This window comes from Pseudovirgaria hyperparasitica (genome assembly GCF_010093815.1).
Source record: "Pseudovirgaria hyperparasitica strain CBS 121739 unplaced genomic scaffold EJ05scaffold_6, whole genome shotgun sequence".
In the NCBI taxonomy this organism is placed as follows: Eukaryota; Fungi; Ascomycota; class Dothideomycetes; order Acrospermales; family Acrospermaceae; genus Pseudovirgaria; species Pseudovirgaria hyperparasitica.
This window is the reverse complement of record NW_022985554.1, coordinates 430,109-451,508: the sequence shown is the minus strand read 5'-3', so window position 1 is coordinate 451,508 and position 21,400 is coordinate 430,109. Positions and strand designations below refer to the sequence as shown.

The 21,400-nt window shown below is 53.1% G+C and overlaps 9 protein-coding genes across 9 annotated transcripts; 5 read left to right on the top strand and 4 right to left on the bottom strand.

Moving 5' to 3' along the window:
• Positions 1-191: 191 nt before the first annotated feature.
• Positions 192-955, bottom strand: EJ05DRAFT_327928 (ubiquitin-like modifier 1). Its single transcript, XM_033740821.1, has 2 exons — positions 517-955; positions 192-434 (listed from the first exon to the last, which is right to left on the bottom strand). Exons 1-2 carry the CDS (start codon positions 732-734, stop codon positions 293-295), a joined length of 360 nt encoding a protein of 119 aa, XP_033601428.1. The 5' UTR covers positions 735-955; the 3' UTR covers positions 192-292.
• Positions 696-3,584, top strand: EJ05DRAFT_475211 (WD domain, G-beta repeat-containing protein). Its single transcript, XM_033743755.1, has 2 exons — positions 696-1,046; positions 1,114-3,584. Exons 1-2 carry the CDS (start codon positions 918-920, stop codon positions 3,418-3,420), a joined length of 2,436 nt encoding a protein of 811 aa, XP_033601427.1. The 5' UTR covers positions 696-917; the 3' UTR covers positions 3,421-3,584.
• Positions 3,585-4,964: 1,380 nt separating this feature from the next.
• Positions 4,965-5,594, top strand: EJ05DRAFT_475210 (uncharacterized protein). The gene has a single exon (XM_033743754.1). The coding sequence runs from the start codon at positions 4,981-4,983 to the stop codon at positions 5,503-5,505; it is 525 nt and encodes a 174-aa protein (XP_033601426.1). The 5' UTR covers positions 4,965-4,980; the 3' UTR covers positions 5,506-5,594.
• Positions 5,389-6,501, bottom strand: EJ05DRAFT_327839 (uncharacterized protein). The gene has a single exon (XM_033740819.1). The coding sequence runs from the start codon at positions 6,200-6,202 to the stop codon at positions 5,591-5,593; it is 612 nt and encodes a 203-aa protein (XP_033601425.1). The 5' UTR covers positions 6,203-6,501; the 3' UTR covers positions 5,389-5,590.
• EJ05DRAFT_327880 (putative MFS monosaccharide transporter) lies at positions 6,501-8,767 on the bottom strand. The gene is made up of 3 exons (XM_033740820.1): positions 8,092-8,767; positions 7,573-8,047; positions 6,501-7,522 (listed from the first exon to the last, which is right to left on the bottom strand). Exons 1-3 carry the CDS (start codon positions 8,430-8,432, stop codon positions 6,800-6,802), a joined length of 1,539 nt encoding a protein of 512 aa, XP_033601424.1. The 5' UTR covers positions 8,433-8,767; the 3' UTR covers positions 6,501-6,799.
• Positions 8,768-9,492: 725 nt separating this feature from the next.
• EJ05DRAFT_475208 (uncharacterized protein) lies at positions 9,493-12,573 on the top strand. Its single transcript, XM_033743753.1, has 3 exons — positions 9,493-9,743; positions 9,796-11,973; positions 12,035-12,573. The coding sequence occupies exons 1-3, from the start codon at positions 9,623-9,625 to the stop codon at positions 12,304-12,306; spliced, it is 2,571 nt and encodes an 856-aa protein (XP_033601423.1). The 5' UTR covers positions 9,493-9,622; the 3' UTR covers positions 12,307-12,573.
• Positions 12,574-13,468: 895 nt separating this feature from the next.
• On the top strand, positions 13,469-14,145 carry EJ05DRAFT_537344 (uncharacterized protein; the record flags this gene model as incomplete). Its single annotated transcript, XM_033749379.1, has 3 exons — positions 13,469-13,705; positions 13,737-13,977; positions 14,047-14,145. The coding sequence occupies exons 1-3, from the start codon at positions 13,611-13,613 to the stop codon at positions 14,143-14,145; spliced, it is 435 nt and encodes a 144-aa protein (XP_033601422.1). The 5' UTR covers positions 13,469-13,610.
• Positions 14,146-14,641: 496 nt separating this feature from the next.
• EJ05DRAFT_531376 (sugar transporter) lies at positions 14,642-17,225 on the top strand. The gene is made up of 4 exons (XM_033749023.1): positions 14,642-15,108; positions 15,168-15,368; positions 15,434-16,002; positions 16,063-17,225. The coding sequence occupies exons 1-4, from the start codon at positions 15,020-15,022 to the stop codon at positions 16,812-16,814; spliced, it is 1,611 nt and encodes a 536-aa protein (XP_033601421.1). The 5' UTR covers positions 14,642-15,019; the 3' UTR covers positions 16,815-17,225.
• EJ05DRAFT_499394 (DNA polymerase delta catalytic subunit) lies at positions 17,203-20,708 on the bottom strand (the record flags this gene model as incomplete). Its single annotated transcript, XM_033746828.1, has 4 exons — positions 17,203-17,980; positions 18,037-19,850; positions 19,899-20,264; positions 20,319-20,708. 4 exons carry the CDS (start codon positions 20,706-20,708, stop codon positions 17,203-17,205), a joined length of 3,348 nt encoding a protein of 1,115 aa, XP_033601420.1.
• Between the last annotated feature and the right edge of the window lie 692 nt (positions 20,709-21,400).

The window sequence follows — 21,400 nt, the reverse complement described above, 5'->3', positions numbered from 1 at the left end:
TATCTCATGAGCCCTGCATGTCCCGGCGTTCCCCGCGAGGCCTGATCGGTCTTTACCATAGAATAGCATACTATCCTCGTAGAAAGCCATTCTCCACTTACAAGCTCATCATATGCTATTTGCTCGTAGTGTGATGCCACGTGACCTGCCATGAGTACTTTCCTCTCATTTCCACTGTGCACACCCAAGGCTCGCGTCGCCCATGACATGGTTGCATGTTCCTCCTCCACAGATCAGAACAGTAGTATCGTCTATGCTTCACGCCCCCATGTCTATGCTTCAATCCAAGCTTTCACCCTCCATGCAACGACGAAATGAACGACACCAGCGTGTTTGGCTTCAACACATATGCACCCTCACCCTCCAGCTCCCAGTCTGCCAACTCGCCATCAATCTCATCCGGATCTCCAATCAACACGAGAATGCCCGGTCTCCTGTTCGCATGTCAGTATGTCACACCTTGCCCTCATTCATTCATGCCTGATAGGGACTGTAGAATGTGAAGCTCAAACATACACGTCACCCTCAGGTGTTACGAATGGATTGTTTTTGGCCTCGCCATGGTATTGCATGATATTCTCGTGCAGATATCGGATCAGGAAAGCGGCGTTTGACGGGGCGCCGGATTCGTCTTTACTTGGCACTTGGACGGTTTGAGTGCGTTTGTTTGAAAAGTAGGCTTCTAGACCACCGCCAAAAGAGAGGCGGATTGGTATTGTTCCTGTGTCTGACATGATGGAATGTGTTGATAGAACGTGTGATGTTTGGAGCCGCAGGGACTTTCTGGGTAAGGGAAATCCCTAGCGAGTCTTGGCGTGGTTCCTAGCGGCATAAATTTCATTCAGTCATGGAGAGGTCACGTTTTCGATACCCATGCACGTTTTTTTGGGGGGCGTCATGAATAGATAGTTATAAGGATGGTCGAGATCAAAGCAGACTTCCTCGCTGCAGGTGGGAATCGGCACCCTTCGGCGGCGGACTGGGATCAGAACTCAGACTTGCTGGTGTTTGGAGCCAGCAACAATGTTGCAGTGTGGAGTCCACTAGTAAGTTCATCAGAGATTGAGCTTCGTTGAAACTCATAGAGGCGTCTCATATAATGACATACTCTAGGACACATCATATCATGGCATCCATGCCCTTCTGCCTGGCCACACCGATACCGTCAGCGCCATCATGTTTCTCTACACTCCTAACTCAACACCCCTCTTTATCAGCGGCGCCGCAGACAAGACATTGCGCATATGGAGTCCTGATCCATCCTCGCCGAATGGTTTTATCTGTTCCCAAGTCCTGACTGACCACTCAGCATCGATCCATTCCATCGCAACGGTGCCTGGTAGTACCACTTTCACCACCGGCGCTGCAGACGGCACTGTGAAGATATGGCGCAGCGTCTTCGACGACGCTGGGTCGTTCGTGAAAGCAGATCTAGTACATAGTATTACCTTGATCCCCCGGCATTTTCCATTGTGTCTAGCCGTGGCTCAGTTGGACTCGGAGACCATGGTATTAGCAATCGCGGGCACCAGGACAGCGATCCAGGTCTACATCTTTGCGGACTACGGGTACTCACTTGAGGCAACATTAACGGGACATGAAGCATGGATCAGATCCTTGTCTTTCACACGAGAAACGTCTGACGCAAACTCCGACCTGCTCCTGGCATCCGCGAGCCAGGACAAGTACATCCGATTATGGCGCATCCACGCCGGACAGGAACTTCCGCCGAGCTCGAGGGCTGCTAATGATCCGTCCCTGGGCGTATTGGGGAAGTCGCTGTCGAACAAAGCGCATAGATTCGATACTCAGGAGAATTTCTATTCGCTTACCTTTGAAGCGCTTCTTCTTGGACATGAGGATTGGATATTTACTGCGAATTGGCACCGTCAAGGTCCTAACCTTAGACTTTTGTCGGCATCTGCAGATAATTCCCTCTCGATATGGGAAGCTGATCCGGCGTCTGGGGTGTGGATTTGCACGACGAGACTTGGCGAGATCAGTGCTCAGAAAGGTTCGACGTCAGCAACGGGCAGTACGGGTGGCTTCTGGATCGGCCTGTGGTCTCGTGCTGGAGACTCCGTTGTGAGTCTTGGTCGGACAGGGAGTTGGCGTTTGTGGAATTACGACAAGACGAAGGATATGTGGATGCAGGATGTTGCTATCACAGGGCATACGAAAGAGGTGAAGAGTGCATGTTGGGCTGCCGACCACACTTATGTCATCTCCACCGGATCTGACCAGACGACGCGGTTATTTGCAGAGTGGACGGGAAACGGTAACAGATCGTGGCACGAATTCTGCCGACCCCAGATCCACGGTTACGATCTAAATTGCGTAAGTTCTATAGGGCCGGGCCGATTCGTGTCGGGCGCAGATGAGAAGCTCCTCCGAGTTTTTGATGAACCATCAGCAGTTGCCAACTTACTGGAACGTCTATGCGGAATAAAAACACACACTGAGGGGAAGCTCCCCGACGCTGCCAACATCCCAGTCCTTGGCTTATCCAACAAAGCCATACAAGCTGTCGAAGACAATGCGGATGTAGATGACCAGGACGATGAACGCATACCCATCGACCCAGCTTCCGTCGTTCTCAAGTCGACGCTAGATATCCGCCACCCTCCACATGAAGACCATCTCGCCCGACACCTACTCTGGCCCGAAACAGAAAAGCTGTACGGGCACGGCTATGAAATATCCGCAGTCGCTGCATCTCATAATGGGAAAGTTGTAGCAACAGCCTGCAAAGCAAGCTCGATCGATCATGCCGTCATCAGACTATACGAGACAAAGGAATGGAGAGAGGTCAAGCCGGCACTCACCGCACACACCTTGACAGTCACTGGCCTAGCATTCTCACACGATGATGAGTATCTGCTCAGCGTGAGTCGCGACAGACAATGGGCAGTGTTTCAACGCAATAGCGAGAACGAGAACGAATACAAGCTCGCAGCGTGCAATCCCAAGGGCCATTCGCGAATGATCCTCGATGGCGCATGGGCACCGGGTGCTGGCCCTCGACTCTTTGCAACTGCTGGCCGAGACAAAGCCGTCAAGATCTGGAAACTTGAGGGCAAGGAGGCTACGGTGGTGCAGACACTTGCTGCTTCGACGTCAGTCACTGCTGTCGCTTTTGCGCCTGACGTTGTACATGAGAGCTATGTGTTGGCGTTTGGGCTTGAAGATGGGGCGGTTGGCATTGTACGCATTAGGTGTGGTGACTTGAGTGTTGCTTCGGCCGATACGATGGATCGTGCGATTGCACCCACGAAGACGGTCAATGAACTGTCGTGGCGCAAGATTAGAGGAGAGACCATGCCTGGTAGCGAGAGCTCCACAGGGGTAGAATTGCAATTTGTCGTAGCTAGCGACGATGCGTCTTTGCGGTTGTTCAAGATAAGCGATTTGCTGTCCTAGGAGATGCCAAAACATCTTGAGGACATGAAAAATGTTTACAAAGCAATGAATACCCAATTTGATGTGACTTTACACATGAAACAAGCTTCCTTAACCCTGATACTACGCTGTATACATCCGAAGAAGACGCAAAAAAGGTCATAAAAATACAATGCCAAGCCTCCAACGACACTGTTCAAAAGCCGGAATCTCGCGTAAAAAAATACAAAAGAAACTCGTATCGCGCAGATCGAACCCGGGCTCTATCATGTTGGGGTATTGAGATTTCTTTAACCACGTTGTTGACTACCACTAGACTAGTGGGCCAGAAGTGTAGGTCGCTGGATGAAATTCCTAGGATTGGGACGGAATATAAAGGGGGTAAAAAGTTGTTATGACGGTATTGGTTTCATCCATACGCGAGCTTGGGCATGACGTCGGTCGCGTATTGACGCGTTCCTGCGGCGACACTGTTCACGTTCGCGTCTCGTCGTCGTGTTGTCAGTTTTGGTTCGCGTTCATGGCCCTGTCCGTCCCTCGAAATTCCTTTTCCTCGCGTCCAGATTCGTGACAACTCCACGCAGCTGACTCTAATTTTGTCAAAAACCACTCGCCAGACTTGCCGGTTTCACGGTAAGAGACCACTGGACGTATCTGACCACTTGTGATTCTCGACAGGCTCACGGCGCCTCGGATCTTTTCGAGAATGGACCGCGAATTGTGTCTCGTCTCTGTTCAGCAACGAGCACTGCAGGTTTCTGAACGCTACATCCAATTCTCGGATCAGGATGTAGTGACTATACACTCCTGGATGCGAGCCTATGAAAACTATGATGCTACCGGGGAAATGGATAGGGCCTGGAGTCTTCAGGTTTCTCGACCTTCCTGCCGAGATTCGGAACGATATCATGGAGATGGTGTTGGTGGAAGACGAACCGGGTGAGGCAATCGACGTTACGCAGGAAGATTTTGGCACCTTTACATACAACGCACCGGGTATCATGATGGTATGTAAACAGTTAACCAAGGAAGGCGAGGGCTACTACGGACAAAACAGGTTCAAGATACCTGTTGCTAGCAGGTTTGCAGAGCTGCTGCCAGACGAGATGGTGTCGGCGTATCCTTACGGAAGAGCTCTGCGACCGTGGCTTCGCCATCTCCAGATTGACGTCCCACTCGTCCAAAAGCTTCAGCGTATGGATACGTATCACGGCATTGATCAATGCAATCACGGAGACTTTGGTTGGTGTGTCCCATCTTTCAATGCGCACCGCCTCAAAGCAGAATTGATTTTCTTGCTGCCATTTCTCGCTTTTCCTGGAGCCCCTTTCATTCCCGGCCCGAGCACGCACGGAGACATATACGCAGCCACACAAGAGTCTTTCCTCTTCATGAAAGACTCGGATTGGCGTCGTGACATGATACACATAGATACAGACTTTCTATTTATGGAGCACGACATGCGGCACTACCTACAGGGACTCAACAATTCCGATGGCCATTTCATGGACACCCTGACACTCAACCTCCAGAACATCGACGAGTGGATGTTCGAGCGTAACTTCCTTTGGAACAATCAATATGACCTCCCGTCCGGAGGGCGAAGATACGATCCGTCTCATGCCATTCGTCGCTCTTTACGTTGCAATCTGCTGTGTGCGTCCAGCTGCAAAGAAGATCATCTTCACGGGCCTGACTCCACGAGTATACTGGTACCTCACCAACGTCTGGGCAATGTATCAGGGCCGACTGGACGCAGGACAATCACACCCGCTGGGACGCCATGACCTGTATCTCCTCAGTATGGGGGACGAGGCTGATATATTCACCTCTCTTGTATATCTCTGGTGCCACGGCAGCATTGTCAAGCGACGTGTCGTTCCGACTCCGGAACATATGTCGGCCGTGTCGCCTGCATCGCAGACCAGCGTTGTGGATAACCGGGCTGGCATCTGGCATGGCTTGCTTGGATCGAGGACAATCTTCCCAGACAGTGCAAGCGTCCTAGACCGGCTGAGACCAGGTGGATGGGCATGGGAGGAAATCACCGACGAAGTCGCGCGTTCCCACGAGTGGGAATTCAAGTGTTCTGATATGGATGTTTAGGAACGACCACCTTGCCCCCAACGAGGGGCTGAGCCTTGCGCTATCATATACGCTTATCACAAAAGTTCCCTTCCTCCCCCCAATATCAAACCTTCGTCCCCCAAACAACACTCCTATCAACCCCCTCCTCCACCCCTCCTACCCCACCCCTCCCAACAACCCTAACACTAACCTCCGGCTTCCGCGCAATCGTCTGCAGCACAACACAATACCTCTCCGTCAACCTACCCAGCCTCTCCACATCCCCCTCCCCCACCTCCCCCGCCCCAAACACCAATTCAAACCCCAGCCGAATCGCCGTCATCCCCACCGGCGCCCCGCGATCCACCCCGAGCGTGCCCCGGAAATCCATGTCCCCCTCGGCACTCACGACGCCGCTGAGCAGGGGGAGTCCGAGTGCGGTGGCGACGGCCTTGAGCGTCACGCCGGCGCAGGCGACGAGGGCGTCGAGGAGCATGTCTCCTGAGCAGAGTTCGCCGGCGGAGATGTCGCCGCCGCCGGCTTTGGCGTGGAGGCCGGCGATGCGGTGTGCGGATTGGAGGGCGGGTGAGGAGGAGGAGGAGAGTTTGCAGGTTATGGTGTTGTTGTCGAGGGTGCCGTGTGATTTGAGGGTGATGAGGGCGCTGGCGGGGTCGTCTTTGTATTGTGCTTTTAGGGGCGCTTGGATGTCGCGGAGGGTGGGTTGGGTTGGGGGCATTGTTTGTGTGTTTTGGTTGTGGGTTGGAGTTGGAATGCTGGTTTGGCTTGAGATTTAGGGTATGGGTTGAGTGTGGCTTGAGGATGGGATTATTGAGTGAGCGGAATGGGCATGGGTGTGGGATAAGGACATCTTTATAGGGGTCAGTGAGGTAATTGTGCAAGCATCAGCTTCTACGGGGCAATGGAAAGGGTCGAATGGAAGGAGAGCGGGGTATATGCAAAGTAGAGAGGAGGTAATGGGCTGATGTTGGAGTGTATTTCTTTGCGTTTAATTATACTTGTGGTGTGTCAGTCAGGGTAGTCTAGACAAGGTAGGACGTCTAATCGTAGGCTGTACGCTCTGTGAATTATTTTTACGTTTCTCGTAGCGATAGTTGAATGAAGGTGATTGTTGATTGTTATAAGCTTCGCGGAGTAAGCTCCGTACATTTGCTCTTAGTCGTAAGCGGCTGCTCCCCGCATTTCCCCGCATTGAGATATGGTCGCTGAGGCTTTTTATGGCATCGATACGCTGATGACAGTAGAGTATCCGTCAGTTTATAGCTCTTGTTGAAGAACTACTTATCAAACCTCGGAAGGCGTTGGTCTTAATCCATCAAACCATCCGAGAAGTCGCTCCATTCGGTTCACCTACATAGCTCGTACACTCGGCATCTCCTGCGCGCTCGACATGTTTATCCGATGACTTTCCCTCTGTTTCGAGATCATCGTCCGTAGTTGAGGGATGCAGGACGTCTACATCCACGATACCAACCACGTTGTCACCGAATGCGGCCGCAATCTCCTCCAGCGTCCTCCGTCGACTCTCCGGAAAGTAAAGATATGCCACACCCAAGAAGAACGCCGAGCATGCGACAAACAGATAATAATAATTCTCCCGGATCGTCGCAAACGCACTGGGCCCTGCCTGCGTCACGGCCACGTTGACGACAAAATGGCTGGTGGCAGCGAGCCCCATGATTTTACTGCGCAGTGGCATCGGCAGGATCTCTGCTCCATACAGCCAGGTTGTGCTGTTCAGAAGGCCATAGTAGGCCAGAGCGAATAGGTAGATACCGAGGATTGCGAAGCCTTTGCCAATTTCGTTTGTGCTGTCTTGGAAGAATCGTTGCATGACCGCAGCATAGATCTCGATCAGGATGATGGAGGACAGCCCAGCGAGGATCATTTTGCGCCGTCCCCATTGGTCTGTGAGAAAGTAGGACGTGGCGCAGTTGGCGCTGAAGCAGACCGTTCCGTATATGGCGACAAGGATGAGAATTGTGCGAGGCGCGAGGCCCATGGACCGATAGAGGATCGTTTGATAGTATTGTATTACCTGAGGTGATTCAGCATCACTCACAAGGGATGAGGCAGATGTCGACTCACGTTCACGCCAGTCAGTGATGTCATCGTTTGTACGGCTATCGATGCAAATGCTCGGTGCCGATATAGGCGAAAGATGTCTTTGTAAGACTTGACTTCTCTTTGCATCTCAAACTCGATCTGCCTTTGCATGAGAGCAAATTCCTGCTGTACGTCGGCCGCTGACGCTGAAGTTCTGCGGATTTTGACGAACTCAGCTCGCGCCTCTTCAGGCTTTCCACGTCGTATCAATTGACGGGGAGAGTTGGGCATGAACGTTATTAGGCCGCAAAACAAGATGATTCCCCATGGGATCTGGAGAGCCAAGGGAAGACGCCATTGAATCTGTCCGTACGGAGCGTAGCCCGAGGCGAAACCTACAAAATTTGATGACATGGTGCCAAATGATATGCCACAGCCTGAAATACCTCCGATCAGACCTCTCGATTCTGGTGGTGAGATTTCACTGAGATAGATCGGAACAGTTGCGACCATGCCTCTGCTGGGTTTAGCAGCGCACAACGTGCAAGGATGCAGACTCACCCAACTGCGAAGCCAGCAATGATGCGACCTGCCAAGAACATTCCAAAGTTTACTGAAGCCGTTTGTATCACGGTCCCTATCGTAACAACAACACACATCATCTCCATAAAACGAAGACGTCCCAGTCGATCGCCTGTCAGGGTCTGCATGACGCCTCCAACAGCCTCGCCGGCAATATATACAGCGACAACGGCACCGGTAAGACCCTTAGATGGATGGTTCATGTAGTCGACCCAGCTTTCATGGGCTATTGTTGTGGTGATTATTCCGGTGTCGAAACCGAACAGAAAGGTGCCGATTGCTGCGAAGCAGGCAATACTGAGCGAATACCACGACACCATCTTGTTTCACCGCAACAGTGCAACGACGATCAATATGGCTATCGTAGAGCTGGATATGGGGATGGAAAAGAAGCTGGAGGGAAACTGAGCGCGGGGTGGTAAGCGTATACTGGACTTGGTCGAACTTTCTCTGCCCTTCTTGACTGAAGACGTCGATGTGCAGCTCGAGATGCACCTGGTATCCACAGCTATTGTGGATGAGTAGTACTGCTCATGGAGAGGTGTAAAGAAGCCACCATAGGTCATACCGTTTTGGCAACCAGAGCCTTATATACAGATTCTCTATACTGGCAGGTTAACGGTGAAGCGGTCACTGCCGATTCGCCCCGCCGGTTTCCTACATTGATCGCCCTGCATTTGTAGCGTCATCCCGGCATTACGCGTAGTATCTGTTGCATCTGCCGGTTCGTGACATCTCAGTCCGCGATTGTGCCAAGAAGTGACTTTATGGAGCCATCTATGTATAGTGTTTCCAAAAACTTCTTATCGAAGATTTGTGAGAAATCCTCGACATAGGGACGAAGGTCACTGAGCTATGAGGGCATGACTGATGGTAGTTGCTGTCGGGAAACATCAGGCGATCCCGGTTATCGTTGGGCGCGAGGATATCCATGTGCCCATATGCAACAGGCCCGGCAGCAGCTTTGACGGGTTAAACTTCGAAAAGACATCTAATATCTAGAATACTTACCATAGAATTCAAGGGATACTCACTAGGCTGCTCGAGTTGAGATCCATTCCATTACTCCGAGAGAATAGTAGCAACTTCATCTGCTATTAGGTCAAGTGGAGAGACACGTCGGGGTTGTCGGTGTAATGTTGTCATTCCATGCATGCATCTCGACAATGAAGACTCTTGGGAGTTGACCCATTCGTTCGCAGGCCGTAGCACGATCCATCGAGTCATTCCAGTCATATCAAGTGTGATGTGACAAGAATTTGATGGAGTTTGTTCCGGTGGACGGAATGTGAGACACGTGAGACACGTGACACTACATCCGATGCCAAGCACGTCGGTCGCGTTGAGTAGTCTTGCTCCATTAATTTTTTTTGGCAAACGCGTAAAGGCAGCGCATCACGACTGGATCCTCTGACTACCTCCAACTTCACCTCGAAGCCTCTTGAACTTACCGGTAGCTTCTTGTCGATCTGTCATGCTCGCTATTGACTAGGTTCCTTAACTCTCGACAATGGCTTCTCAATTTGTCGGCCTACTAGTTGCAGTTACCCTGGTCCAGCCTCCAAACTCGGTCATTGTAGGCCGCGTGGCCCATGTAGACGAGCGAACGTCAACGCTTGCTCTTCAGAATGGTATATAGAAGGTTTCCGCGATCTTGTAGTATCCATCACTGACCTCGTGTAGTCTTCTATCCCGCCACTGGAGAGCGTAGAGCTAGCTGCACCGTCGAAGGCCGCTTCATAGCCGATATCAAAATTCAACAAGAGAATGCACAACCACCTCCTTCCGTACCCGCTTCACAGCCAGTCCCTCTGCCGACCGTAGTTCCTCAGCCTCAGTGGCAGGCCCCACCATTTCAACCTCCCCAACGGCAACAAAGCCACCCGCAACCGACTCAGCAGTTCCAGAGTCAGAATGGACAACGCCAACAATGGCCGCAGTACCAACACCCTGGCATGCCGCATAACTTCGCGATGCCTCGTGGGTCCTTCTCGAGTCACCCAACACAGAGTCCAATTGCAGGGGCAGCAAGACAAATGCCTGTTGGCCCTACTGCCCCTGCCAAACAGTCCTTTGTCGACCCTGCCATACTTAGCATGGCCAAACCTCCTTCGGCTCCAGCACCAGAGTTGGGTTTAAACGTCAATCAAACACTGCGAGGGTCCATTCAGGAAGCTCCAGCCACCCCGATGAAGCCGCCAGTAGAAGCTGCTGCGCCAGTTTCAACGCAGTTTACACAAGCTGTCGCCAAACCAAAGCGCCCGTTGCCAGTGAATCACACCAAGGAGAACGTTGCAGCGACTTTGACGCAGCCATTCTCAGGCATGGCAATCGGGGACGAGCAGGAAGAAGTTGACACTGATGGACCGAAGGGCGAGCCAGTCAGAAGAGTAAGTCTCACGAAAACGAGAACTGGCAAGCCTATGGAGAGTGCTAAAAACGAGGAGGATTGGAAGCGCACCAGAAGGGGTGGGAAGGGTAATCGCAAGAAGAAGCCAGTCTCGAGTGCAGCGCAGAACACAGTTGGATTGGACGCATCACCGGAGGTAGTGAAGAAGTCGGGCGGCACCATCAAGGGTAAAGGCTGGCGACAGACACCGTTGCTGAAAGAGGAGGCCCCACCTGGCCCGAAAGTGCCTGGAGTCATCAGTGGCAAAGTTGGAATCGCTGCTCTGTCAGCGCTGAATAAAAAGGAGAAGAGGCAGAAGGCGCTCGAAAGATCTCAGAACGGTTGGGCTACGGAGGATGCAACTGATATACAAGAGTTGCCGGAGTTTGACTTTGCGAGCAATCTCGCCAAGTTCGACAAGCCGACTGTGTTTGGACAAATCCGTAACGAGGACACGACGGCGGACGAGGATCGACTTGTCAGCTTCAACCGAGTACAGCATAGACCGGGCACATACGGTGGCAAGAACATACATCCTACTGAGAATGTTCTGGGCGGAACGAAACATCGCACACAGAGCCAGAGCCTATCTTCGAGCGAGTCCGAGGTCGAGAGTGAGCGGGCTTCCAGACGCAACATGTCACGAGCGTCGAGCAGACGGAACCCTCAAAGATCTGGCAGTGGGGTTATCCCGGATGGCCTGCCTCCTCACTCGACAGTGCCAAACCTCCTCGTGCGTAACAAAGCATACGCTGGTCCTGCATATGCCTCGTCACACGCAACAGGCTCCCCAAAACCGTCTGGCCGTGCGACGCCTCCAGAGTCTCCATTGCCGTCCCCTATGCCGCAGGGCAATAGTCGATCGGCTTGTCTACGGATTGTGACATCGGGCCGGACTTGTCATACACTGTCGCCAGGCAGTATGGCTGCGGTGGAAGAGACAGCCGAGGTCGAGTTTGGACTATCGGAGGACATCATGGCTGAGAATGCGGGTCGAGGGGTTGCGGAAATAGCACTTGCGACCATCAATCCAGGCGGACGACGGCTTGCTCGCGAGAATGTTGCACTAAACTCGAAGCCGGTGATTGTGGTGCTCGTGGGCAACCATCGGTCTGGGGCTCGTGCGGTGGCAGCGGCCAGACATGTGCACATGCGAGGCGTACGCGTTATGGTGACTGTTGTTGGTTTCAATCGCGACCCAAACGACCGCGACACGCACCTGCGGCGTCAGATTGACCTGTTCCAAGCGTACGGGGGATCAGTCAGAGGCTGGACGGATCTCGAGCTTGCGCTGAAGAAGCTGCAAGCACCACCCGAGCTCATTGTAGACGCGGTCCTGGGCCGACATCTCGAGTTTGACGCACTCGCCGACGCAGACCGGAAGGAGGTGCTGCAGATGATTGGCTGGGCAAACAAGAGCCGCGCCGGGGTCCTGGCCATCGAAGGGCCCAGCGGAGTAGCCGCAAGCACCGGTAAGGCTTCAGCGATGCTGTATATTGATGGAATCCACAACTAACATGTCGTTTCTCACAGGCGAAATCTCCATTCTAGAAGGCGAACCCCTCGAACTTCGCGCCAAGCACGTCGTCTGCCTCGGCGCGCCTCGCACGGGGATCCTGCGCGCACTCGACAATGGCGTCAGCGGCGCAGAGTGGGTTCTCTGGGTCGTGGACATTGGACTTAACAGGCCATGGAAGAAGGCGGGGATTTCAAACGGGCGCGGTGTTGCGTTTGGCAGTGACTGGGTTGTCAAGGTGGAGTATGTAGCCAGGCAGGAGGACGGGGCGGCAGGTGGTGGACGTTGAATGGGAGTAGTTAGAGGTGTGAAGATGGTGAGACTGGGAAGTTTTTTGCATAGCGACTGGGTGGGTGTTGGTGGTTATTTTATCCTATTCTTTGGGGCTGGTACAGCATGGCATGGCACGGCACGGTATGGCGCTGGGAATGGATTGGATCGATCGGGACGAGAGTAGAGTGGGTGGTGAACTCGAAAAGCGTACACGGTGTGAGGGGCGGATAGAACATTCATTGATAGCTGGCAAGAAACTGAATATTTTAAAAGTATTATCCCGGGTCTTACTGATGTTGTGTATATGTGTCATGTGTATGTCCAGGGACAGTCACGTGATTGTTCGCAAGGAAGCTCAATCGCCTAACCGTTCCACCGTTAGCTGGCATTTAGCCGTCTGCTGTGCCTGCGTGTGTGTGCGTGTACGTGTGTGTGTGTTTGTGCACCTCAAATACAGGTGTTGTTGTTGTTGTTGGCCCAGTGTAGTAATTATGGTGTGTGTGCATTCAGTGCAAGCAGTCAGTCACGTGCCGCTCACACAACACACACACACACACACACACACACACACACACACACACACACACCAAACTATAATCCAACGTTGCTGTTATTATTGTCATTGTCTTCTAGAACTTCTACGACTTCTAGAAGGAGCTACGGCCCGGCCGGCAGAGGGAGGGAAGAGAGTAGATTAGGAAAGAGCTACTAATGCGGCACGAGCATGAGCATGGCATAGGGTGGTTCTTGCCCTCCGTGACGAAAGGGGTAATATGTATGTATGTATGTACTTAGTTTACGAGCTAGTTAGTGTGATAGCGGGTCTGCGAGGCGGAGATGTCAGGACGTAGGAAGCTTTTTTGCATTTGGTTTGTTTTGTTTCAATTTTAATTGTTCTTGGTGTGCATTGGGATATATATCGATTGTTCTCATGGGCAGGTAATTAGTGAGCGGTATAGGTTGTGGCAAATGGTGTGTGTATGTTGTTGTGTGGCAAAGGGCAGCCAGGCGTTGGCCATTGGCTGTTCTGTACTGAGCGTATGGATGTATATATCATGAGTATTATGACTATCATTGGAATATACTACCTACACCCTCCCTTCCCTCCCTCCCTTCCTCCTCTTCTCAAATCAAAGCCTTTGAGTCTTTGACTAAGAACAAAGTACCGGAACGGCCGCCACTAATTAACGAACTAACTAATAGAGAGGTCACCCAGCCAGACGAGAGAAAAGAGAGCGATGTCACGAGACGCGGGAGCTCGGACTGTAGGGCTGTCCCCGACCGAGTGGGGCTGGCTGGGCCTGGTGGTTACATGTACATATGTGTGTGATCGTTAGCGTGTTTGCTGGATGGATGGATGGGTGGATGAGTTACATTCCGGCTGTTGTTGGTACTGGGACTGGTTGCTGGTGCTGGTAAGTTGTGTACCGGAGTATGGATGTGTAGGATGATGTATGATGTATGTGTTATGTATCATGTAGCATGTATCGTTCGTCACATTTCGCGTTCCTTGATCGTGTGTCCGGCCGGGCAGGGCTGGATCGTGGCAGCCCCGGCCCCAGCTGTTTGTGGGGGCTACGTCAGCCAAGACTGGGTGCACGTGTCAGTCGCGTGTTTCGTGTCTTGTGTCAGTTGTGTGTTTCGTGTCAGTTTTGTTGAAGAGATGTTGCTGTTGAGTAATGGTCCAGTGAGTAATGGTATAGTGAATAAGTGATAGTTCGGGGATTGTTGATGTTGATTGTTGATTGTTGTGCAGAATAGAGGGCCGCAGCCATCTCCGTCAGCGGCGGCGGGAAAAGGGGAGCACGTGCCAGGTAATACGCCACCTGGTACTGCGGCTGCGCTACCGGGATAATGTTACCCTACAACCCCGGGGGATGTCTCAGCTTGCTCGACTGTTGTATGGATACATTCACTACTCACTTACTATTACTTAATTACTACCACCGATGGTTGTAAGTGAGCGTCGTATACAGACAGACAGACAGACAGGCAGTGAGCGAATAACCAGGAGACTCTCTACATGAGACAATTGCTGCGTTCGTGCTCCAGGACGGCCACGTTGCTGCACTGTCATCTTTTTTGTTATATGGCTCATACTGTATTCCTCCAGGCCATGGCGGAATGCGGGGAATGGGGAACATGTTTGGGGTTGGAAGATGGGGGATCGGGGAATTGGGGAATTGGAGATAATATTGGGACACGGCCGTCTTACTGTATTGTTCCTTCGTCTCGGTCGCATATACTGGACTTGGATTATGGTTTGGATGCTTGGACGGTTGAGATGAATCATGGAGATATCTCCATATTCGGCTCACCTCTCTCATCGTCGTCAAGTCAGTCATTGTTATTGCTATTACTACTCACTCCCATTTGACTCGAATCCCGCAGCCCTGCAGCCCAACCATCCAATCATCGCCGTTGTTGTTGATGTTGCATGCCCCCTGCCATTCACTTCGTCTTCTTGCTCGCTGCAACCCATCACGCGCACACCACACACACCCTCGCACGCGCACCCCCGCGGTCCCGAATATCCTCTCCCTCTCTCCCTCCCATCTCCGCCCTATTATCCACCTTTTCGCCCCATCCATGCATACTTGCGTTCTCCGACTTTTGCTTGCCCTATAAGTTTCCGTCTACCGCCCGCTTCCTGCGTCTGTTGACGTCCTCCTTCAATTGACTGACTGACTGACTGCCAAGTTGTGTGTGTCTGCTGCCTCCCTCCCATCATGGCCATTGGCAACATCTACCTCATCTCCGCCATCGCCGTTATTGGCGGTGGTCTGTTTGGCTTCGACATCAGTTCCATGTCTGCCATGTACGTCTGCTTGCCCTGATGATCTTTGGAATTTCTTGTGCTGATATTTCTATCCCCAGTCTCCCTATCCAGCCGTACCGATGCTACTTCAACCAGCAGGGCCGTGATGCTAGAGGCAACTGTCTCGGTCCGCGCTCTGATGTCCAGGGCGGAATCACTGCCAGTATGGCTGGTGGCTCGTGGCTTGGTGCCCTCGTCTCTGGTATTCTGACCGACAAGGTCGGCCGTAAGAAGGCCATCATGATCGGCTCCATCATCTGGTATTTACAACCTGTCTTCCCAGACACACACAACAACCAATTACACACCCACTAACACGCGCCAGGATCATCGGCTCCGTCATCTCCGCCGCCTCCCAAAACATCGCCATGCTCATCGTCGGCCGCGTCATCAACGGCTTCTGCGTCGGCATCTGCTCCGCCCAAGTCCCCGTCTACATCTCCGAGCTGTGCCCGCCCCGACTCCGAGGCCGCCTCGTCGGCGCCCAGCAATGGGCCATCACCTGGGGCATCCTCATCATGTTCTACATCTCCTACGGCTGCAGCTTCCTCAAGGGCAACGCCGCCTTCCGCATCCCCTGGGGCCTCCAGGCCATCCCCGCCGTCATCCTCCTCGTCGGCATGCTCTTCCTGCCCGAGTCCCCGCGCTGGCTCGCCCGCAAGGACCGCTGGGAAGAGTGCAAGAGCGTGCTCGTCCTCGTGCTGGGCAAAGGCGATCCCCACAGCTCGCTTGTCGCGGAAGAATACGCCGAGATCCAGGCCTACTGCGAGTTTGAGCGCCAGAACGCAGACGTCTCCTGGATGGAGCTCTTCCGGCCCGGCATGCTCAACCGCACCCACATCGGCGTCTTCACCCAGATCTGGTCGCAGCTCACCGGCATGAACGTCATGATGTGTACGTCTTTCCCCCCTTTCCCCTCCCTCCCCCCAAACTAACACCCCCTCCCCCTCACAGACTACATAACCTACGTCTTCACCATGGCCGGCCTAACCGGCAACAACCTCCTCATCTCCTCCTCCATCCAATACATCATCAACGTCCTCATGACCATCCCCGCCCTCCTCTTCGTCGACCGCCTCGGCCGCCGCCCCGTCCTCCTCGCCGGCGCCCTCCTAATGGCAACCTGGCAATTCGCAAATGCGGGCCTCCTCGCCTCCTACGGCCACCCCGCCCCGCCAGGCGGCGTAGACGGCATCCCCGAAGCAAGCTGGCAAATCGCAGGCCCGCCCTCCAAAGCAGTCATCGCATGCACATACCTCTTCGTCGCCTCCTTTGCCCCTACCTGGGGCCCCGTCTCGTGGATCTACCCGCCCGAACTCTTCCCCCTGCGCGTCCGCGGCAAGGCAGTTGCGCTCGCGACGTCCGCGAATTGGGCGTTCAATTTCGCACTTGGATACTTTGTCCCGCCCGCGTTTGTGAATATTCAGTGGAAGACGTATCTTGTCTTTGGCGTGTTTTGTGTTGCGATGTTTGTGCATGTTTTCTTTTTGTTCCCCGAGACGGCCGGCAAGCCGCTTGAGGAGGTCGAGGAGATGTTTCTTGAGGGTGTGCCGGCGTGGAAGACGGGGGTTGGGCTCAAGGGTGGGCATAGTGGAAGGGCGGCGGCGAAGTTGGAGAAGTTGGGGAAGGTGGGCGGGGATGGGCATGGGGATGGGGTGGAGAGTAGTCCGGAGAGGCTTGAGAGTGCGGCTGTGGGGAAGGTGTAAGGGATTGGGTCGGTGGGTGGATTGTGGATTGTGGATTGGATTTGAGGGGATTGGAAATGACTTTTTGGGTGTGGAGATACGGGTATAGACTGTTTGTTTTACATGCCATGCCATGCCATGCCATGCTAAGCTAGCTGTGCTAGCCACGCATCTGATAGACCATATCAACTCATACACACACATCAAGCCACCTCTGACCTGACAACCATGACCATGCCGTGCTAATACAATACAATACACCAACCCTACTCTCCCTACCTACCCTAATTGAACAAAACCGCACTCCCTTTCCGCCTTCCACCTAATTGATCATCAAAACCAAACTGCCCCTAATTACCTATACACATACCCCCTCTCCACACCACACAAGCCACACCTCCCCATCCCCCTACCACAGCGCCCCATCCCGATCAAACCTCCCCAACTCCCTCCCCGCATCCCCAACATCCTTCTTCGCCTTCATGCGCATATAAAAAATCGGACAATCCCTCGACGAGCAAATAACCTCATTATGCACCGACCCCTGACAGCGCTGACACTGCGTCCAGAGCCTGGCAAAACGCACCTCCAGCTCCGCCGCTTTGGAGAGCGTCTTTTGGTATAATTCTGCGAAACGGGGCCGGCAGTTTACGCAGACCGCGCCGTGCTTTTCGGCGGTGGAAGTCAGGGGCGATTTGCAGCCCATGCAGGTTTGTGTTTTTTGGGCGAAGCGCATGAGGCCGCCGCGGTTTGCGTTTGCGGAGGAGGATGAGGAGGAGGAGAGGGATGAGGGGGCGGCGACGGCGATGGCGCGTGTATGTGCGCCCGTGAGCAACTGGCCGGCTTTTTTTTCGCCGAGGATGGGCTCGAAGATACGAATAAGCGGTTTGGAGAGCTGGTTGTCGAGGTAGTACTTTGTGTCGATGGGCAGGTTGTTCTCGAGGACGTAGATTGGGTCTTCTGATTTCTCGAAATTCTTTGCGCCGGCCGGGCCCTTTATTATGACGTAGGCGACGCGGTCGCCGAGGGCCGGGGCGGAGCCCGAGTCGCGGTCCTTCATGCGCTTTGCCAGTTCGACGTGGGCTTGTTTGCCGTCGTAGGTTTCTTTGGAGAGGGCTTTTGTGATGACGAGGTTGGACATGTCGATTTTGTTTTGGAGGAGGTCGGAGATTGTTTCTTTGACGAAGCTAGGGGGGGAGAGTGTGTTAGTGGGTTGTTGGGTATAGGTTGAGGGAGGACTTACTCGGAGGCGCCGCTCACGTCGCGGTCGATTAGCAGCATGCGGAGGGAGGTTTCGATGACGGTCTGCACGAGGCGGCAGTTGTCTCGCCGGACAGTCTCGATGCCCTTTGTGTCCATCTTGTCCCACTTCTCCGTCTTGGTCCAGTACAGGCCGGCGTAGCGCTTCTTGTTGATGAGCAGGTATGGGAAGTAGACCTTCTCGAACTCGAGCTTGATCGGCTTGACGAACTTGGACGACACGTACTCGGCCGCTTCCTGCCCGAGCTCCATGGCCTTTGCCAGGTCTTTGGTGCCAAACTTGACCATGACCGAGTCCGTGTCGCCGTAGATGACCTGCGCGTCGTGCTCGTACCCGTTTGCAATCGTGTACTTCTTCATCACCTCGTCTCTCGTCTTCTCAATCATCTGTCGTCCGTAGCTTGTCGTACTACTCGCCACAGGCAGGCATGGAAGCTTGCCAACCGTGGCACCCGTAAGACCGTAAACACTGTTGGCACTAATCTTCAGCGCCAATTGTCGACCGTTGAGCACGGCCTTTTTGAAAGCGTCTGTTTCGACAGCCAGCTCTTTCTTGGCGCGCTTACGCGCCGACAGAAGCTCCTCCAGAATCTGTGACAGAAGCCCTTTCCGTACTTTGGCCGTTACAAACATATCCCCGTTCGGGGTGACAATGTAGTCGACATCTTTCTGCAGCTTGTGGTTCTCCACGGCTTTCTTGTCGAGTAGTGTGGTGTAGCACAGGTTGTGCGCTTGCATGATACTGGGATACAGCGAGGCAAAATCCAGTGTGGCCACAGGGACGTCGTAGTAGCCGCGCGTAGGCTCAATGACTGTCGCTCCTTCATACTGATCCTCCGATGCCTGAGAGCTCATGTTGGGAACGACAAGGTTTTCGTCCAGGGCTTTACGGAACAGCTGACTGATGAACTTGACCTGTTGCCCTCTCGACAGCAAGTAGTTGAATGGCACGCCCGTGACTCTTGCCATCTCAGTGTAGTTGACCAAACACATCAGCTTGTCCATCAGTCGTTGCGGTAGATATGCGTCCTTCAGACAATACACCGCCAATCTTCGGCGCGAGTCCGCGTCTCCGTTGAAAAGTTCCGTAATCATAGTGTGGTGCACGTCTTCCTTCTGCTCGTTCAGGAAATGTGCACAGACGGAGTTGAGAGTATAGCTTCGCAGTTGATGATCGCGCTGCACCAGCTGAAGCAAGTCAAGTTGGAGTCGTCCGTTTGTGTTTGTCGCCTTTGTATCGCGGTTGCCCATCTGCTTGCTTGAGAAGTTGGTCTTCTGGGCGTGCGACTTCATCGTCTTGAGGCGAGTCCAGTATGGAAAGTTCTTTTGCTTCAAGTGTTCAGCGCGGTCCAGCAGATAGGGGAAATCAAAGTTGGCAATGTTGTAGCCAATTATGACGTCCGGGTCCACCTCCTGCAGGAACTTTTGCCATTCCATCAACATCTTGCCTTCGTCTTGAAAACTCAGAATCTGCGTGTTGACGATGGGATTCGTAGTGTCCAGACAGAAAACGTTGCGGACAAACGGCTTCTCTTCACCATACCGCGTCACTACGTTGGCGATCTGGATGACCGGGTCCTGGTCTGCCTCTGGGAATATGCCCTTACGTCCCGCGCATTCGATGTCAAAAGACAGTATCCTCAGCGGGGCCATCTTTGCCCACTCTCCATCAATAGGATGCGCAATCAGATCTCTGTATTGTACATGTGCCTCAATCTGGCAAGTGGACTGCCTCTCATGGCTGGGTATCATGTCGTATTTCCCAGCAGGCACCTCGACCCATGACATGCCGTGTATCTAGACCTGTCAGTCCCGCTAATATCATGCCCAGAACATGTTACACACCTTGACGTCAATCATGAACCGCAGCACATACTGGATGCTATCGTACGTCATGATGCCCCCGTCGATGCGCCCCCACAGTCCTCGGAAGTTGGCAGACCCCGACTCTATGGTCGACCGAAGCCTGGCTATGAATCTGGGATCGGTGACAGTAATTTTGATGTACGGACTCTTCTGATTTCCTTGGAAGCCATACATGTTCTCTCGCATGACCATGTGTACAGAATGTATGGCGGGCTGATGTTGTGCTAGCTGAGACTCAAGATATGCTTTGTACGATTCACAGTCGGTGCGTGCGAAGTTGATAGGGGCAGCAACGTAAAGATAGTGCAGGAAGCCTGAGACGTGTAATAGTACCGAATGGCCAGTCTGCAAACATTAGCAAGGGCTCAGACATCCTCCAAGTCAGGCACGCGTATCTACCTCTGTCACACCGAATAGCTGGATAGTCTTGCGTCCCCCATAGATGGTCCCTTCTTCAGCTTCGATTTGCTGAAAACAAATGTTGTCTCGACCCTCTTTCCAGTCGTCCAAGGGCGGACGCTTCCATTGCTGATCTTTCTCGCTGTTCGTGTTCTTCAAGGTGTTAATGCCTTGAGTCATCTTCTGCAACACCTCCTCTTCAAATTGGCTCTTCGGTTGCGACGAGCCTGGGGGCCCATTTCTGCCCCTGTTCGAGGTCTGGGAGCTCGTGAAGCCGCCATTGACCTTGAGTTTCTTGTTCGAATGCGGAGACGGCTGTATATTCTGACGTGTCTGCGTGGTCTCGGCGAGAGCACGTTTCATTGGGGTTCTCTGCACGGCAGCGGCCATCCTGATAATATGATGTCGATTTACCGGCTTAAACGGTCAAAGTGCGTGGTGGGGAGCGTGTTCAGCGCGACAGTGGATGTATCAATCAAGTGCACGGACAAGTCACGTCACGTCCAGTTAGACGCGTAGGCCGAAAAGGGTATAATTATACTAACTGGATGAGGCCAAGCGTGCTCCGAGGGTCATCATCACGTGACGAGAACATCATCTCCCATACACCACTCTAATTCTTCCGCCTGAGGCTTCGTACAAGGGTCACGATTGATCTGATTAATTATATATGCAAGACAGGGATATTGTTGTTTTGATCACATATTAGACTCCAAAGTGTCAGCGCCAGCATCAGCAACAACGAGAGCTTTCGGAGATTACGGACTATAGAGATATTACCTAATGAAGCTTTAGTCTCTCCTTATCAGCCAGCCACGCTCCCCACCTGCGACTCTGGACTGTCTTATCGGCCGCTGCTGGAGGCTTTTCGCACCACATTGGCACATTGGCAATTCTGCCACACACACCCACACCGCACCCACTCGGCGCTTTGTTACTTTTTAGAAATGTTTCCTTTTCTAGTCGCCGATCTGGGAGCGCCAGTCTCATCATCACAGGCGATCCTCCAGCCAAAGACGCCCTTGCCCCCTCGGCGCGATCCGTCGTCGCAGGCTATTTCACCGTTACCCTCAACCTCAACA

Excerpts from the sequence above, each read along its gene's own strand:
- EJ05DRAFT_475208 (XM_033743753.1), top strand. The coding sequence starts at position 9,623 with ATGGCTTCTCAATTTGTCGGCCTACTAGTTGCAGTTACCCTGGTCCAG. Across the intron at positions 9,744-9,795 it reads AACGCTTGCTCTTCAGAATG|TCTTCTATCCCGCCACTGGA; the intron begins GTATATAGAAGG and ends GACCTCGTGTAG. Across the intron at positions 11,974-12,034 it reads CGGAGTAGCCGCAAGCACCG|GCGAAATCTCCATTCTAGAA; the intron begins GTAAGGCTTCAG and ends CGTTTCTCACAG.
- EJ05DRAFT_327928 (XM_033740821.1), bottom strand. The coding sequence starts at position 734 with ATGTCAGACACAGGAACAATACCAATCCGCCTCTCTTTTGGCGGTGGT. Across the intron at positions 435-516 it reads GTAACACCTGAGGGTGACGT|GAGACCGGGCATTCTCGTGT; the intron begins GTATGTTTGAGC and ends ACATGCGAACAG.
- EJ05DRAFT_327839 (XM_033740819.1), bottom strand. The coding sequence starts at position 6,202 with ATGCCCCCAACCCAACCCACCCTCCGCGACATCCAAGCGCCCCTAAAA.
- EJ05DRAFT_327880 (XM_033740820.1), bottom strand. The coding sequence starts at position 8,432 with ATGGTGTCGTGGTATTCGCTCAGTATTGCCTGCTTCGCAGCAATCGGC. Across the intron at positions 8,048-8,091 it reads ATTGCTGGCTTCGCAGTTGG|AGGCATGGTCGCAACTGTTC; the intron begins GTGAGTCTGCAT and ends TAAACCCAGCAG. Across the intron at positions 7,523-7,572 it reads CATCACTGACTGGCGTGAAC|GTAATACAATACTATCAAAC; the intron begins GTGAGTCGACAT and ends GAATCACCTCAG.
- EJ05DRAFT_475211 (XM_033743755.1), top strand. The coding sequence starts at position 918 with ATGGTCGAGATCAAAGCAGACTTCCTCGCTGCAGGTGGGAATCGGCAC. Across the intron at positions 1,047-1,113 it reads TTGCAGTGTGGAGTCCACTA|GACACATCATATCATGGCAT; the intron begins GTAAGTTCATCA and ends GACATACTCTAG.
- EJ05DRAFT_531376 (XM_033749023.1), top strand. The coding sequence starts at position 15,020 with ATGGCCATTGGCAACATCTACCTCATCTCCGCCATCGCCGTTATTGGC. Across the intron at positions 15,109-15,167 it reads ATCAGTTCCATGTCTGCCAT|TCTCCCTATCCAGCCGTACC; the intron begins GTACGTCTGCTT and ends TTCTATCCCCAG. Across the intron at positions 16,003-16,062 it reads CGGCATGAACGTCATGATGT|ACTACATAACCTACGTCTTC; the intron begins GTACGTCTTTCC and ends TCCCCCTCACAG.
- EJ05DRAFT_475210 (XM_033743754.1), top strand. The coding sequence starts at position 4,981 with ATGACCTCCCGTCCGGAGGGCGAAGATACGATCCGTCTCATGCCATTC.